The sequence below is a fragment of the Hemicordylus capensis genome, chromosome 2 (genome assembly GCF_027244095.1).
Source record: "Hemicordylus capensis ecotype Gifberg chromosome 2, rHemCap1.1.pri, whole genome shotgun sequence".
Taxonomy (NCBI): domain Eukaryota; kingdom Metazoa; phylum Chordata; class Lepidosauria; order Squamata; family Cordylidae; genus Hemicordylus; species Hemicordylus capensis.
In genome coordinates, this window is record NC_069658.1 from 267,892,458 (window position 1) to 267,905,591 (window position 13,134).

The following is a 13,134-nucleotide window of genomic DNA, read 5'->3' on the forward strand; positions in this document are numbered from 1 at the left end:
TAGAGGAGTGAAATCAATTTAATGAAAATGAAGCTGCTTCTCTTGAGAAGGGGAAACTATTAACTTAAATTGATAGTTGTAATTTTCAGAAGAATTTAATGACAAGGTCACAATGAACCTCATCAGGGTTTGGGGACCTCAGTGGGAAACAGCAGCTGGTCTGGACAATGTTGCATTTTATATAAACAGTTGGTTTTGAAGTAATTCCGGATGCTGGTTTGCACTTACTGTAGTTTAGACTCCAAACTATGAGTTGTGTTTCAGAAAAGCAGGCAAACCATCTCTTGTTTTGCACCCCCCCGGCCCTCATCTTCTCTGAGGATACTTGGCTACTATCCCACACAGCAGCTTCTGGGGTGAGTGAATGTCTCAAACTTGTAAGTTCAGAAGTAATACCAAATCATAGCCCAAATTGCAGTTTGCATGTCAAAGCTTCTAGACCACTCGCCTAACACTGTCGTTTCCACTCTTCACCCATCGTGCCATCTACAAAGCCCACCATCTTACCTACTGACAAGATAACCTCTCTGAAATAAACTGGATTCAATAATCCAAAAAAAAAAAAAGACACCATGGCACAAAATATCTTTAACTAGTGATGGTTTCCGTTGTTTTAATATGCATATGGCAGAATCTAAAAATTAAGCATCACCATTTTAAAATAAAGAACTATATGTTGTGCTTGGAAAAAACACCCACCACTTCCAGGCAGCCTGCAGTAAGTTTAATCTATACAGCAGTCAGTGGTTGACATGCCGTGCAAGGGAACATGGCTGGAGCACTGCCCCTGTGGCCATGCAAGCACTGCCGATGGGGCGGAGTTGCAGGGCAGCCACCGTCCTCCATGACTTCCAGTGGATGTTGCGTTGTGCAACTGTGTGCATGGAGTGCTGCAGCACAGCCCCCTCAGCCGTGCTTACAAGTGCACAGGGCACTTGTAATGCTCCAGCCACCTGTATTCCCTTGTGCTGAATGTCAGCCAATACAATGAATTGTGCATGTTTTGTGTGTGTGTTTTTAAAAACAGCTCACCTAAGAGCTGCTTTACACTGAGCTGTGAACTGGGGTGTAATGAGCAGGGAGGTATCCCAGTTCAGCCTCTACACATAAGATATATGGATTTATATCTTGCCCTTCATCCAATAAGCTTACAGCAGCATAAATGGGATCTCCACAACCACATTTTTATCCTGTTGGGTAGGTTAAGTTAAGTGTGTGTGTGAGAAGTACAGCTGGTCTTGTGGTAGCAAGCATGACTTGTCCCAGTTGCTAAGCAGGGTCTGCCCTGGTTTGCATTTGAATAGGAGACTGCATGCGTGAGCACTGTAAGATATTCCCCTTAGGGGATGGGGCCACTCTAGAAAGGGCATCTGCATGCTTGAATGTGGAAGGTTCCAAGTTGCCTCCCTGGCATTTCCAAGATAGGGCTGGGAGAGACTCCTGGCTGCAGTCTTGGAGAAGCTGCTGCCAGTCTGTGTAGACAATACTAAGCTAGATGGACCAGTGGTCTGACTCAGTATATGGCAGGTCCTTATTCCTATGACTTGCCCAAGGCCACACTTTGAGCTTCATGGCTGAGTGGGCGCTTTGAACCCAGGCCTTGTCTGACTCTGTGTCACAAAGTCTCTGAGCACTACAGCATGCAGTCTCTTATCTTTATCCTTACAAGTGGCAGCACTTCAAGATTTAAGGCAGAATAATTTTTAGCTGGTTTCTCTGAGCTCTTTTTCTTTATCCCACTGGTATTGCACTCTTCCTCCAAGGAGCTCAGGGTGATTTTTCCTTACAACTCCTCTGAGTCAGGGGTGGTGGTGGTGGTGTCAGGGCTTTGTAGATGCCACTCTACCCCTCTTCTCTTTGAACCATCTGGATTAAAATACATTTGCTTCTCTTCAAGGAGCTCATGGCATCATGATCCCTGTGAGGGGGCTGAGGGAAAGTGACTTGCCCAAAATCACCTAGTGAGCTTCATGGCTGAGTGGGGACTGCAACCTGGGTCGCCCTTGTCCAAGTCTAACATGCTAACCGTGACACTGCACTGTTTTTTTCTTAAACTACATACTCTGCTAATACAGATTACACTACAGAGAAATTGATATGCAATGTAGGTTGGATTATCTGTTTGTTAGGTGAATTACAGCTCTATGGATTTCTATTAATCTGAAGCCCTAGTATTCAGACATTACGTTGTATCTGCATTCAGATGCCTGTTCAAATGTATGACTGTACCTGCATCTATTTTAAAAGTAAACTCAGATGCAGGTTCCTCAAGTACAGGTAAGAAATGGGCTGCTGTACCTGCATTCAATATAAGATGTGAAAAACTGTACCTGCATATAGCGCTATACCTATAGAGCTGTACAGAGATTGTACAAGTGTTGAACATGATGTGTGAATAGGGCTTCTGTTTAGTTTTATTTGAAACTTTTGTCCCCAGTCTTTCACTAGAGGATCTCTTAATTTAACAGCACTCAAGCAAAAGTGAGGCATTAGAGTGTTTCATCTAGAAACACTAAGCAGTTGAGCTAAGGTATTTGACCAGTTTAAGGCTGCCAGAAAGGTTTTAAGAAACCTTTAGTTATTTTGAAAGGTTGTTATTGTTCTTAAAGACAGCTTGCCATTTTAAGACTTGCATATTAGACATTGAAAAGTCAGTGCATTACAGTACTTGGGCTTTAATGCCAATGCTTTCTGTGAAAGAAACCATCCTATTAAGAGTTCTAGGGGCTTCCAAGGACTACCTGTGAACCTCAAAAAATCTCTGTAGGAATCCCTGGACATATTTTGATGATGCAGGTCTCACATGAGAGGGGGAGAGTGCCGAATGTATGCTGCCCTCTCAAACATGTCTGCCCTTGGTGCTGTTGCACTGATTTTAGAAGTTCTGTAGCAATCCTTTTCCTAGCAGCCCTGTGGCAATTGTGCCATCACAGGTTTATCATAGAGGATCACATACAACTGCTTCCGTGATCCTGCTTTGCAGGGACCCTGCAGCAGCAATTCCAGAATATTAGGTTAGCTGTATACTACTTGCAAGAACTACTGTGAATAGTAAGAGAACAAGTTTTGGTCTATCTGGCAAAGATAAAAGGACTGTCCTCGCCTTGTTTTGAGTTCCTTGACTGACTTTGAATCTTGCCTGTCAAGACATTTCATTGGGTTTTTCTGATGAGCAGAAGGGAACAGCTTTTACATTTTATGGATTTGTGTTATTGATAACTGTGTTTGAGGGTAGGAGGAACTGGCATTGCCTCTGTTTCATTCTCATTTTTATAGCTTTGATGGGGCATTTGAGAAAAGTGGTTTCAAATATTTCTCGAAGGCTGGGTTTTCCTGTTGAGAGACAAGAAACAAGATGGTATCAGGCCCAGAGTTAGTTAATGGCTCTTGGCAAGCAGAAAACAAAAGCTAGTGTATTTTCTCAAAGTCGCTTCACAATTTCCTCTTCAGAGTCTGCTCTGGGAAAAGTGAACATGGTGAAGATAGAGCTCATTGGCCTTGATCCAGCTGGAAAGAGATCTATAATACAGCCAAGTCTTTGGTAGTGGATTACCAAACCTTACGATTATCTATCGTATTAAAAAGGTGGTGGGGAGGAAGAGGTGGGAAAGTATCCAATAACCAGGGCATGTGCACAATATTCTTCTAAACCATGCACATCACCTAGCTGATGATCAGCACTGGCAGAACTATCACCTATCATGTTAGATGAGGGGAAAGAGGGTTGCAAACTCATTCCAGGGAGAACAACCCACCCACACACCCTGTGCAACAAGAGGTCAGAACTCATAGCATTGAAAATGTCTTAGAATCTAAAGTAGAAGTTACCTTAACGCACATGATTGGGGCTTATGTGTTTTTTAAATTTAGTAGCCAGATTGTGCCCCTTTGGGATCAGGACGGGGCGGGGGAGACGACGACATGTTTAACCTCCCACCCCTACCATGGTCCTGATCTGGCAGCTATTAACCAAATGGAAAACAAGCACGGTTGTCCCAATTCTGTTCTTAAAGTAGCATCTAGTTTGACATACAGATAGGAAGGGAGGGAGATGCAGAGCTTCCTGCTGCATTTGCTTCAGTCTGTTTCACCCATGCTTCTGTCACATCCCCACCACTGCCAAATCCCGACTTTTGCTTGTGCAACACCTGCAGGATCTACCCTTTCTGCACCTGCTGGTAAAGCCCCCGTGCAAGCTATGCTCCTTTGGTTTAGACTCTCCCTTGCTTGCCTTCTGCTCTGCCACACATCTATTCTTCAATCTAGGCATAAAGACTGCTCCAATAATCTTCCTTTCATTCCAGCCCCCTTAAGCCTCTGCATTGGAACAGAATTGCTTAGAATACATAGGCCTGGTTCACACAGTAGTTCTGTGGTGGTGGGTTTTTGTGTGTGTTCTTGTACAGCATTGTGGAAAATCCACAGCCCAGTATGTAAATGGCTCCCCTGCTCCCATTTCCTGTGCATCAGCATTAGTTGATCTGCGGTGTTTCCTTCTCCACTCCAGCCTTTTCACTGATGCTACACCATTCCCTATACTGAACAGCCTTATGTTTGCCCATCTTGCTACTCCCCTCTCTTCCCAAAACCTACTCCCCCCCCGCCAAAAAAGCTTGTCTGTAACCACCACCAGATCTTTTCTGCACTGTCTTCTCTCAGTTAACACTTCCCTGACCTATTCCACCATCTATGTGTATCTTGCCTAGTGCTGTGTACTCTGGGTTAAAATAGCAAAAATTTGAATTCTGCATTAAGGAAAGCCAGCTTGCATCAATTATGCAAGTTAAACAAGATGTACATATCTTTTGCACAATTCATTTGCCTCTGCTAGTCATACAAAGTGGGCGTGATATTATCAAGTCTTTGGCTTCTCACCTTTCGGTTGGCGGGTGACTTCTTAGCCCACTCATAGAGTCGCTGGTAGACATGACCATCGTAGCTTCCAAGGGCTGAATTTAAGATTTCATCAGAGAAGTCAAAAGCATCTACTAGTGGAACAGCATCTCTCCTGAAATACCAAAGGAAACAGTTTATTTTGTAAATCACAATTTCTACTCCAAGGATCACTCAATATGGAGTACAACCATAAAATCCTCAATATAAACATTAACAAAAACATACACAGCAGCATCCAGTTAGAAGTGTATTGGTTGTAAGATGCCCATTATCCATAAACAGCATCTATCTGTAAACACTTGTATAAAACAAGAATATTTTAAACTGGTTGCAAGAGATGTCTAGGGCAGGGGGAAATAAACTAGGGTTGTGCAGAACTGGTTTGCGATCGAACTGGTCCACTGTAAACGAGGCTGGTTCAGCTGGTTTGATCACGAACTGCTCCAAACCAGTTCAAGCAGGTTCACTGGTTTGCTCAGCTGGTCAGTTTGACTGAACCGGTTCACGGAGTCGCAGTTCAATCTGAATTCAGACCGAGCCGCTACTATCCATCCATGCACACTCCTAAAAAAACAGATCTTTAGATGGTAATTCCAAAAAAGCCCCTAATTTGCACCCCAAATCTCACTATAGGAGAAGATGGGATGCAGACTGGTCTAGACATAATTTGGCAGATCAGCTAAAACCAGAGTGACGAACTTCCTTTCTTTTGTTCCCATCAACATTTTGCAACAGCTGAAGTTTCCAGATAATTTTCAAGGGCAGCCCCAGGTAAAGCACATTATAGTAATCCATAAGAACATAAGAAACACCCTGCTGGATCAGGCCAAGGCCCACTTTGTCCAGCATCCTGTCTCTTGCACCAGCCAACCAGGTGCAACTGGGAAGTCCGCAGCTGGGGAAAAGAGGGTGCTCTGCATAAGCTTTATGGGGAGAAGAGACCATGCACACAAGCACCTGTGCAATGGGACTCAGGATTATGAAACATTGCAGAGGTGCTTAGCGCGCAGTGCACCACAGCATTAATCAGGATGTCAGTCACTGGTTTTTGCTAACTTTTAACCCCTTGATTTTATAGCCAGCCTATCAGACTGAGTGCATAAAGCCGACTTCTGAGTTGGTAACAGAAGAAAGGATCTTCACACAAAATTCCAGCTCAACAGTTTTATGAATGAATGAAATAACTTCTTTGGAGAATAGTAAAACGTTGTGTGAGAACACTTCCACTTTTGTTCAGGGACCGGGGTGATTTTCAGCTATTCCCCTTCCCTCTGCAGCCTGCTGTACCCCCTGGAAGTTTATTCCTGAGGCTCCCCTACCCTCAGGAACATACTGTCAGGAAGGCACAGGGGGCTGCAGAAGGAAGGGAGAATCACTGAAAAATCACCCTCCCTGTCGCATGAGTGGAAGCATTCTGCTCTTCCAGCTTTTACTCTGGATGCTACTCAGAGTCTTGTGAAACCTTAAAGACTGACACGTTTACACAAACTGGTGTGGATGACTTCCATCACTGAAGTCATTAGTGCACAACATGAGGAACAGACTATATTCCATGGAATCTTATGCCATCATACATTTATTAGCCTGTAAGGTGCCTCAGTAGTCACTTTAAGTGGCGCAGCGGGGAAATGCTTGACTAACAGGCAGAAGGTTGCCAGTTCGAATCCCCGCTGGTACTATATTGGGCAGCAGCAATATAGGAAGATGCTGAAAGGCATCATCTCATACTGCGTGGGAGGAGGCAATGGTAAACCCCTCCTGTATTCTACCAAAGAAAACCACAGGGCAATGTGGGCGCCAGGAGTTGAAATTGACAGCACACTTTACCTTTAAGGTGCCACAAGACTGTTTTTTTTCAGGAGAAAGGCTCAGAACTGATTGGATTTATAATGGCCAAAGACTTAGTGGTGCTCTGCCAGTGGTTGTTATAGCAATAGTAGCATCAGCATTTCTTCCTCTCCTCACCTTTGAAGTGTGTTTCTGTGGCAACATACTGCTTCAGGCCTGTCTCTCAGCGGCTTTAGGGGGGAAAGAACTTCCTGGATGATCAGGAAGGTTGTCTGCAGCAGGGGCAGCCCCACCATTAGGCAGAGAGAGCGGGGCAAATTTGGTACAGAAGGCTGGATATGAATGCTTTGATGGCAGATGCATGAACATGTGAGGCACAAGTGGTCTAACTTGTGAACCACCTAACCAATCTGAACCTAATGTGGTACAGTTGTAGTGAGTGACACATAGGGACACCTCAACGGCATAGTTTGTGATGATGTCATCCACCCCCTTTCAAGATGGTGGATGTGTGAACATTTAAGGCTGAAGCGGGCTAACTTGTGAGGATGATAATCAACTAAGGTTATAGTGAAAGGAAAGTAGGAAATTATTCAAAGTTGTTCAACAAGGCAACTCAAATTCTGCACCAAGAAAGCCAAAGTTACATGACACACATAATACATAAAGCACAAACTGTGGGCATTTTATAGAAAAAGGCATGGTATTTATATCTTAATAAATAATTTGAAAATCCCACATTTTGCATAATTTATTCTGCTTGAGCGCCAGTGTGGTGTAGCGGCTAGAAAGCTGGTCTAGGGCCGGGGAGGCTCGAGTTCAAATCCCTGTTCAGCCATGAAATGCACTGGTTGACTGCGGGTCAGTCACCTCTTTCTCAGCCTAGCCTGTCTCACATGGCTGTGAGCCATAAACATAAGCCATGTAAACCGCTTGGGCTCCTTGAGAAGAAGATAGATACATAAAAATAACCATGAGGAAAGACAAAGTGCACTGGATATCCTGTTCAGTCATTCCCTTCTCAGATTTCACCACATACTACCCTCACAATCTATCAAGCCCATCTTTGCAGCCTTAAGGTCTAGAAACTTGGTTCTAAAAAAGCCAGCCAGCCCAGAGTCTCAGGATGTAGAAGTGTGGGTCCACTATCCAAATCCATATTTGCAAAGCATCATATAATTGCTAGATACACACAGTCTTGAACTTGTTGCACGGATAGGGACAGAGAGGTGGTGGTGGAGCAATGACTCTTAGCTGATCTTCAAAGGTTGTGACAGAATATAAGGGAGGAGATGACTATGATGGTATGTAAGACCCAAACTGTTAATGCTTTTTATATCCTAGGAGACTATAGCATCTTTGCCTTCTTTTGGGGCGCTGCAAGAAAGAACAGCTGTTTTATCCTAAACGATGCATAGTTTGCATCCCCTTCCATTTCAATGCACCAGTGAAAACCCTGAACATGTAGTTTTAATGGCATGCAAATAATAGGTTTCTTATTTAATACTATTACGTTTGATGGTGTTATCACAACAACACACTCATCGTCCTTACTGAAAGGGATTTGATAAAGCTTTTAAATTAATGTTTCTGGCTTATTTTGAATTAAAATCAGCCAACAGTGCTGATGTATCCACTTCCATCACTAAATGCAGAAGTTGTTGCTTTCACGCTTTTCAAAATAGTGGAGCAAGGATGAAGATGATACTGCTGAATGTTTATTTGCATGCCTGCTTTAATTAAAACAGCCACAATCTTGATAAGTCATGAGAGATGTCATAAGCATGGAGCTGACCCCCAAAGTTAAAGTGCTATTTTTGGTCTCAAATATAACCATGGATCTCTTAGCTTGAAAGCCATGAGGCTGTCTGAGACCATGAGTTCCACCAGCCCTCTATTGCAGGGGTTCTCAACTTTGGGTCCCCAGATCTTGTTGGACTACAACTCCCAGCAGCCTCAGCCACAATGGGACAAAACCTGGTACTGGCACCAGATGGCCCCATTTCCACTGAGGGCCAAAGTACACATTATATTAATAACAAGCTTGGGCTTTCCCAAGCACTTTCTGAGCTTAATAGCAGCTGTTGGGTGGCGGGGTTAGGGGGACATCCGGTAGGGACCATGGTGGGGAGGGGAAAGGGTACTTTAACCATTTGCCCTGCTGTGGTCTCAATCCAGATTACCACCCACCACAGTTCCAATTTGACCCAGGAGGAAAGCTCTTATTGGTGGTGTTGATAATTTTCCTGTCATGTCAAACAGCAGTCCCCCGCCCCGATCCAAATCATATCACACTGGGGGCAAAGAGTTAAACTCTTCCCACTTATGGTCCCAGTTTGGACCCCTCCCCTGCCCACCACAGCTGTATTTAGCTCAGCAGAAGTGAGTATTTCAGGATCAAGCATCTTGTTAATATAACACGTAGTTTGGTCCCGAGATGAACCCCACAGGGGGCACAGTGTGGCTCTGCAAAGGGCGGAGTCAGACAGACAGACCGACCTTGTTTATCCACAGGCACCCCTGAAACATAAAGATCTCCGTTCTCACCCATCCTAACTTGCAGGAGAAGAAAATCACCTCACCGAATGATAGCTAGAAGATCCAGGTACGATTCAGTCACCATATCAGTTTGCTCTGTAGATAGGTACCCATCCTGCACAAAGTCTCCCGTATTGGAGAAGATCCCATGCAGTGCAAAGAGGTCACAGAGATGCTTAAGAATCCTCTGGATGGCAGCTTCTTTTTCCAATTTCTCCACTGCTTTGACAAACATTTCCACTACAATATAGTGGCTGTGAGCCTGAAAAAGGTTTAAGTTACATGCATATACACACACAGCCTTTTTGTATTGTTTTTTACAAGTTAGAAGTCATGCAGAACTGAGTAAAAAATTCAGAATAGTGCATAATGAAGTAAAGATTCAAAATATAATTTCAGAGAAGAACATTTAAGATTTTTTAAAGGGCTGGAAAGTATGTATTTATTTAAAGTAATAAATAAATGAAAGTAAATGTCAATGTCAAGAGAGATGAATTTTTAAATCAAAACTATTTTCTTGCCAGTCAAAAGAGGGCAAGACTCTTGTCTTTTGTTCTTCAACACTCTTAAGACCAAAAGCTCCTTCTTCCTTGCTTATCCTCACTACTAGGAAGATCTTCAGTCATTCTGACCTTAGCAGACTGAAGCAAAGTCTGCAGGACACTTACCCAGTCCCCTGTACTGATGCAGCATCTCTCTTGCCCATTTTTTAAATAAAAGCATTCCCAACCTTTCTTGCTGGACTACAACTCCCATCATCCCCACCCATAAGACCCCTGGTCTTTTTAGGAGCACACATGTCCACATTTCTACCTGCTGAAGTCTCAACAAAAAAGGTTATGTATTGGTTCTACATTTGCAGAAATTTCCCAATAGAAAATGTTTGACTGAGGAGTGCCTCTGCCAAACCATAGGGTTTCAGAAGAACCTTAAGAAGCACAGCGGGAAAATGCTTGACTAACAAGCAGAAGGTTGCCAGTTCGAATCCCCGCCGGTATGTTTCCCATACTATGGGAAACACCTATATTCCATACTATGGGAAACACCTATATTGGGCAGCAGTGATATAAGAAGATGCTGAAAGGCATCATCTCATACTGCACGCGAGGAGGCAATGGTAAACCCCTCCTGTATTCTACCAAAAGAAAACCACAGGGCTCTGTGGGCATCAGAGTTGACTTGATGTAAGCTTCCTGGCTGCAAATATGTCTACTAGGCAGTTACAAGGAATTAAGAGGTAACTAATACGAAGCTGCCTTTGATCTCTACGTGGTCAGCAGTGGCTCTCCAGGAGTTCAGACAGAGCTCTTTCCCACCATTACCAGATGTGAGGGACTGAACCTGTGGTCTTCTACATGCAAAGCAACCATTGAGGTTAATCCCTGCTAAATGAGCAGAGAGACACCTTTTGAAGTGGTGATTTTCTTATATTTAGCGGGTGGGTGGGGGGAGCAACTGGCCCTATCCAACTCCAGGATAGCATCCCTCCAGCGGTTGTTGCTGATGTCTACCTTAGGTTTCTTTTTAGTTCAAGAGCCTTTTTGGGACAGGGAACTATCTTATTTACCTATTTATTTTTCTATATAAACTGGTTTGAGAACATTTGTTTCTACAGCTAGGCAAGGTCTGAGAGCAGGGTAGAAGTTGATAAATCAGCTCCTCACTCCTTTCTCATGCTCCAGCCCATTACCAGTCTGTCATCTCTAGCTCCAGGATCTCGCTTTCACAATCCACAAAGAAACTTTCAATTATCTCATCAATTATTTCCACTGTTCATCACCACCTTCCAAGAAAGCCCATATCTGAAAAAGTGAGATTAAAATAAAGCAAGTTGTTGGCCTAATTTCCTTAACTAGTACAGTAGTTCCATTAAGCTATACATGTAGCACTTACACCTAAAAATGCCAATATCCTGTTTCCCCAACTATTCCTATACAAAACATGTTTTTGCAAGTGGGATCGGAATGAACCTAAGTGTGACACATTTCCCTTGACTTTGCTTTCTGAGCCCAGTTTAGTGGCCCAGGATCTCTGGGTCACTGGCAGAGGAACCAGTGAAGTGAAGCTACAAGTTTGTTACCCACCATAGCAGCCTGAGCCAGCTGAACAGAGCATATGTTCCATGCTTCATGTTGTGCTATTCCTAACTGAACCAAAGTATGGAGCTTGACTGCTGCATTTCTCAGAGTCCTGGGGAGGAAAAGACAATTGAGCATACAAAATTGTCAGAGATATTAGTAGTTGCTTTCCCTTTTGTATGTCTTTAATGGTAGAAAGAGAGGCCTGGTCGACAATGCAACAAAGTGAGGAGGTAGAATTCGGGCCTCTGCACCACCTCAGATTGCAGGTGGGAGATACATCTTCTTTATATATATTTCTCTTAGACATACCCTTAGCTAATCCCATGTGTGGCAGCTCTCACAAGAGTTTGAGGAGCTTCTGGATAGCGATGGGACGAGCGGGAGGGAGGAAAGAAAGTAGTGGTGGCAGCAGTGGCCAGCTGGCAGAAAAAACAGTAGCGAGCGGTGGTGACCAGCCAGCGGAGAAAATGGCAACGGAAATGGCTGCAGTGGCAGCAGGTGGGTGGGACAAACTAGAGGCCATCTAGAATCTGAAGTTGGTGCAGCCAACTCTGCTTCCTCAGAACTCTACCACCCATTCTGTAGCACAAGTGGTCCAGTCCAGATATATAGGTCTTCAGAGAAGTTCTTCTTCTACCCTCCATATATAAAAACAAACACAGAGCTCTCTATGGGGTCAGCCTTGAGGACTCAAATGTGACTAATTTGAGTTCATGCTCAAATGTATTGCACATTGTATCTGTATCCCATTGTTGCTCTAAGGAGCTCAGGAGGGCGGTTTTAGTTTCACAATACAACCCCTTAAGAGAGGTTAGGCTCACGAACAGTAACCAGTTCCTGAACTTCATAACCAAGCAGGGATTTAAACATGAGCTTAGGCCAGTCACTCTCATTCTCAGCCTAACCTACCTTAAAGGGTTGTTGCAAGCATAAAATATGGGGAGAAACACATACACCATCCTGTGTGACACACATGGTCTCCTCTCTAAAGGAGAAAAGGTGGGATAAAAGTGAAATAAATAAGATAAAATACTAGAAGCCCCAAACACACTATTGAATAAACTGCTGAGAGATTCCACAATCTTTATACCAACCTGAAGGCTCTGTGCCTATAAGCATCAGTGTAAACATTTGGATTTAGGAAATCTCTTTTTTCCTGTGCTTGGCATTTTCCAAAACCTTTGGAAGACAAGTAGGCAACTGATGAAGGAAGAGGTTGGCCATTCTTTGCCATCCCAAGGCATTTCAGTAGGAACCTGATGACAAGAGTGAGAACAGACATAAATCTGTAGCCTCAAAGTTATTATTTGAACCATATTTCTTGTTTGAAAGGATTTTTTCTTAGCTGTAAAAGGTAGGAATGCAGAAAAGATTCTGTAATAGCATGTTACAGATAACAAGATTGGATAATTAATTGGCAGCGACGATGATGAATTGATATTTAAAAGCTTGTAGGGCTATCATCATAACATAAGGCTAGCACAGAATCATCATTGTTTTGCTTTTTAAAACTGGGACATTTCTCATCCTCTCTGTAGCAAAGAAAAGCAATGAAGCGTATAGTCTGTTTCTGCTAAAGAGAAGAGTTGCAGAGGTACTTGAGCAGTACATGTCTAAGTTTTTCATCCCCCACCTCCTCACACAGTATTACCACAGACATAAGGATCAAGGAAAGTTATCTTCCTCCTTGGAGGAAGAGTGGGATTTAAAATGTAAAATAAAATAAATTAAAAAAGCTTAATCCCTGACAAGAAAAGCGAAAAGCATCATGCAACCTCTCAACTCCGAATTTTGCAAATCCTGCACTGGAGGTTTTAATCCCAGCCACTCA

At 43.4% G+C, this 13,134-nt stretch overlaps 1 protein-coding gene across 4 annotated transcripts in view; it reads right to left on the bottom strand.

The window, feature by feature from the left end:
- ACOX2 (acyl-CoA oxidase 2) overlaps nucleotides 1-13,134 on the bottom strand; it is a 41,921-nt gene that overhangs the window by 1,137 nt on the left and 27,650 nt on the right. For 3 of the 4 annotated variants that reach the window (XM_053295037.1, XM_053295039.1, XM_053295040.1), the window contains 5 exons: nucleotides 12,398-12,559; nucleotides 11,307-11,412; nucleotides 9,267-9,484; nucleotides 4,876-5,008; nucleotides 600-3,333 (listed from right to left, as the gene is read on the bottom strand). In XM_053295037.1, coding sequence (XP_053151012.1) covers nucleotides 3,271-3,333; nucleotides 4,876-5,008; nucleotides 9,267-9,484; nucleotides 11,307-11,412; nucleotides 12,398-12,559 — 682 coding nt within the window. In that variant the 3' untranslated portion in view covers nucleotides 600-3,270. Of the gene's footprint in view, nucleotides 1-599; nucleotides 3,334-4,875; nucleotides 5,009-9,266; nucleotides 9,485-11,306; nucleotides 11,413-12,397; nucleotides 12,560-13,134 lie in introns of those variants that run through there. The other variant, XM_053295041.1, reaches the window with a different exon arrangement.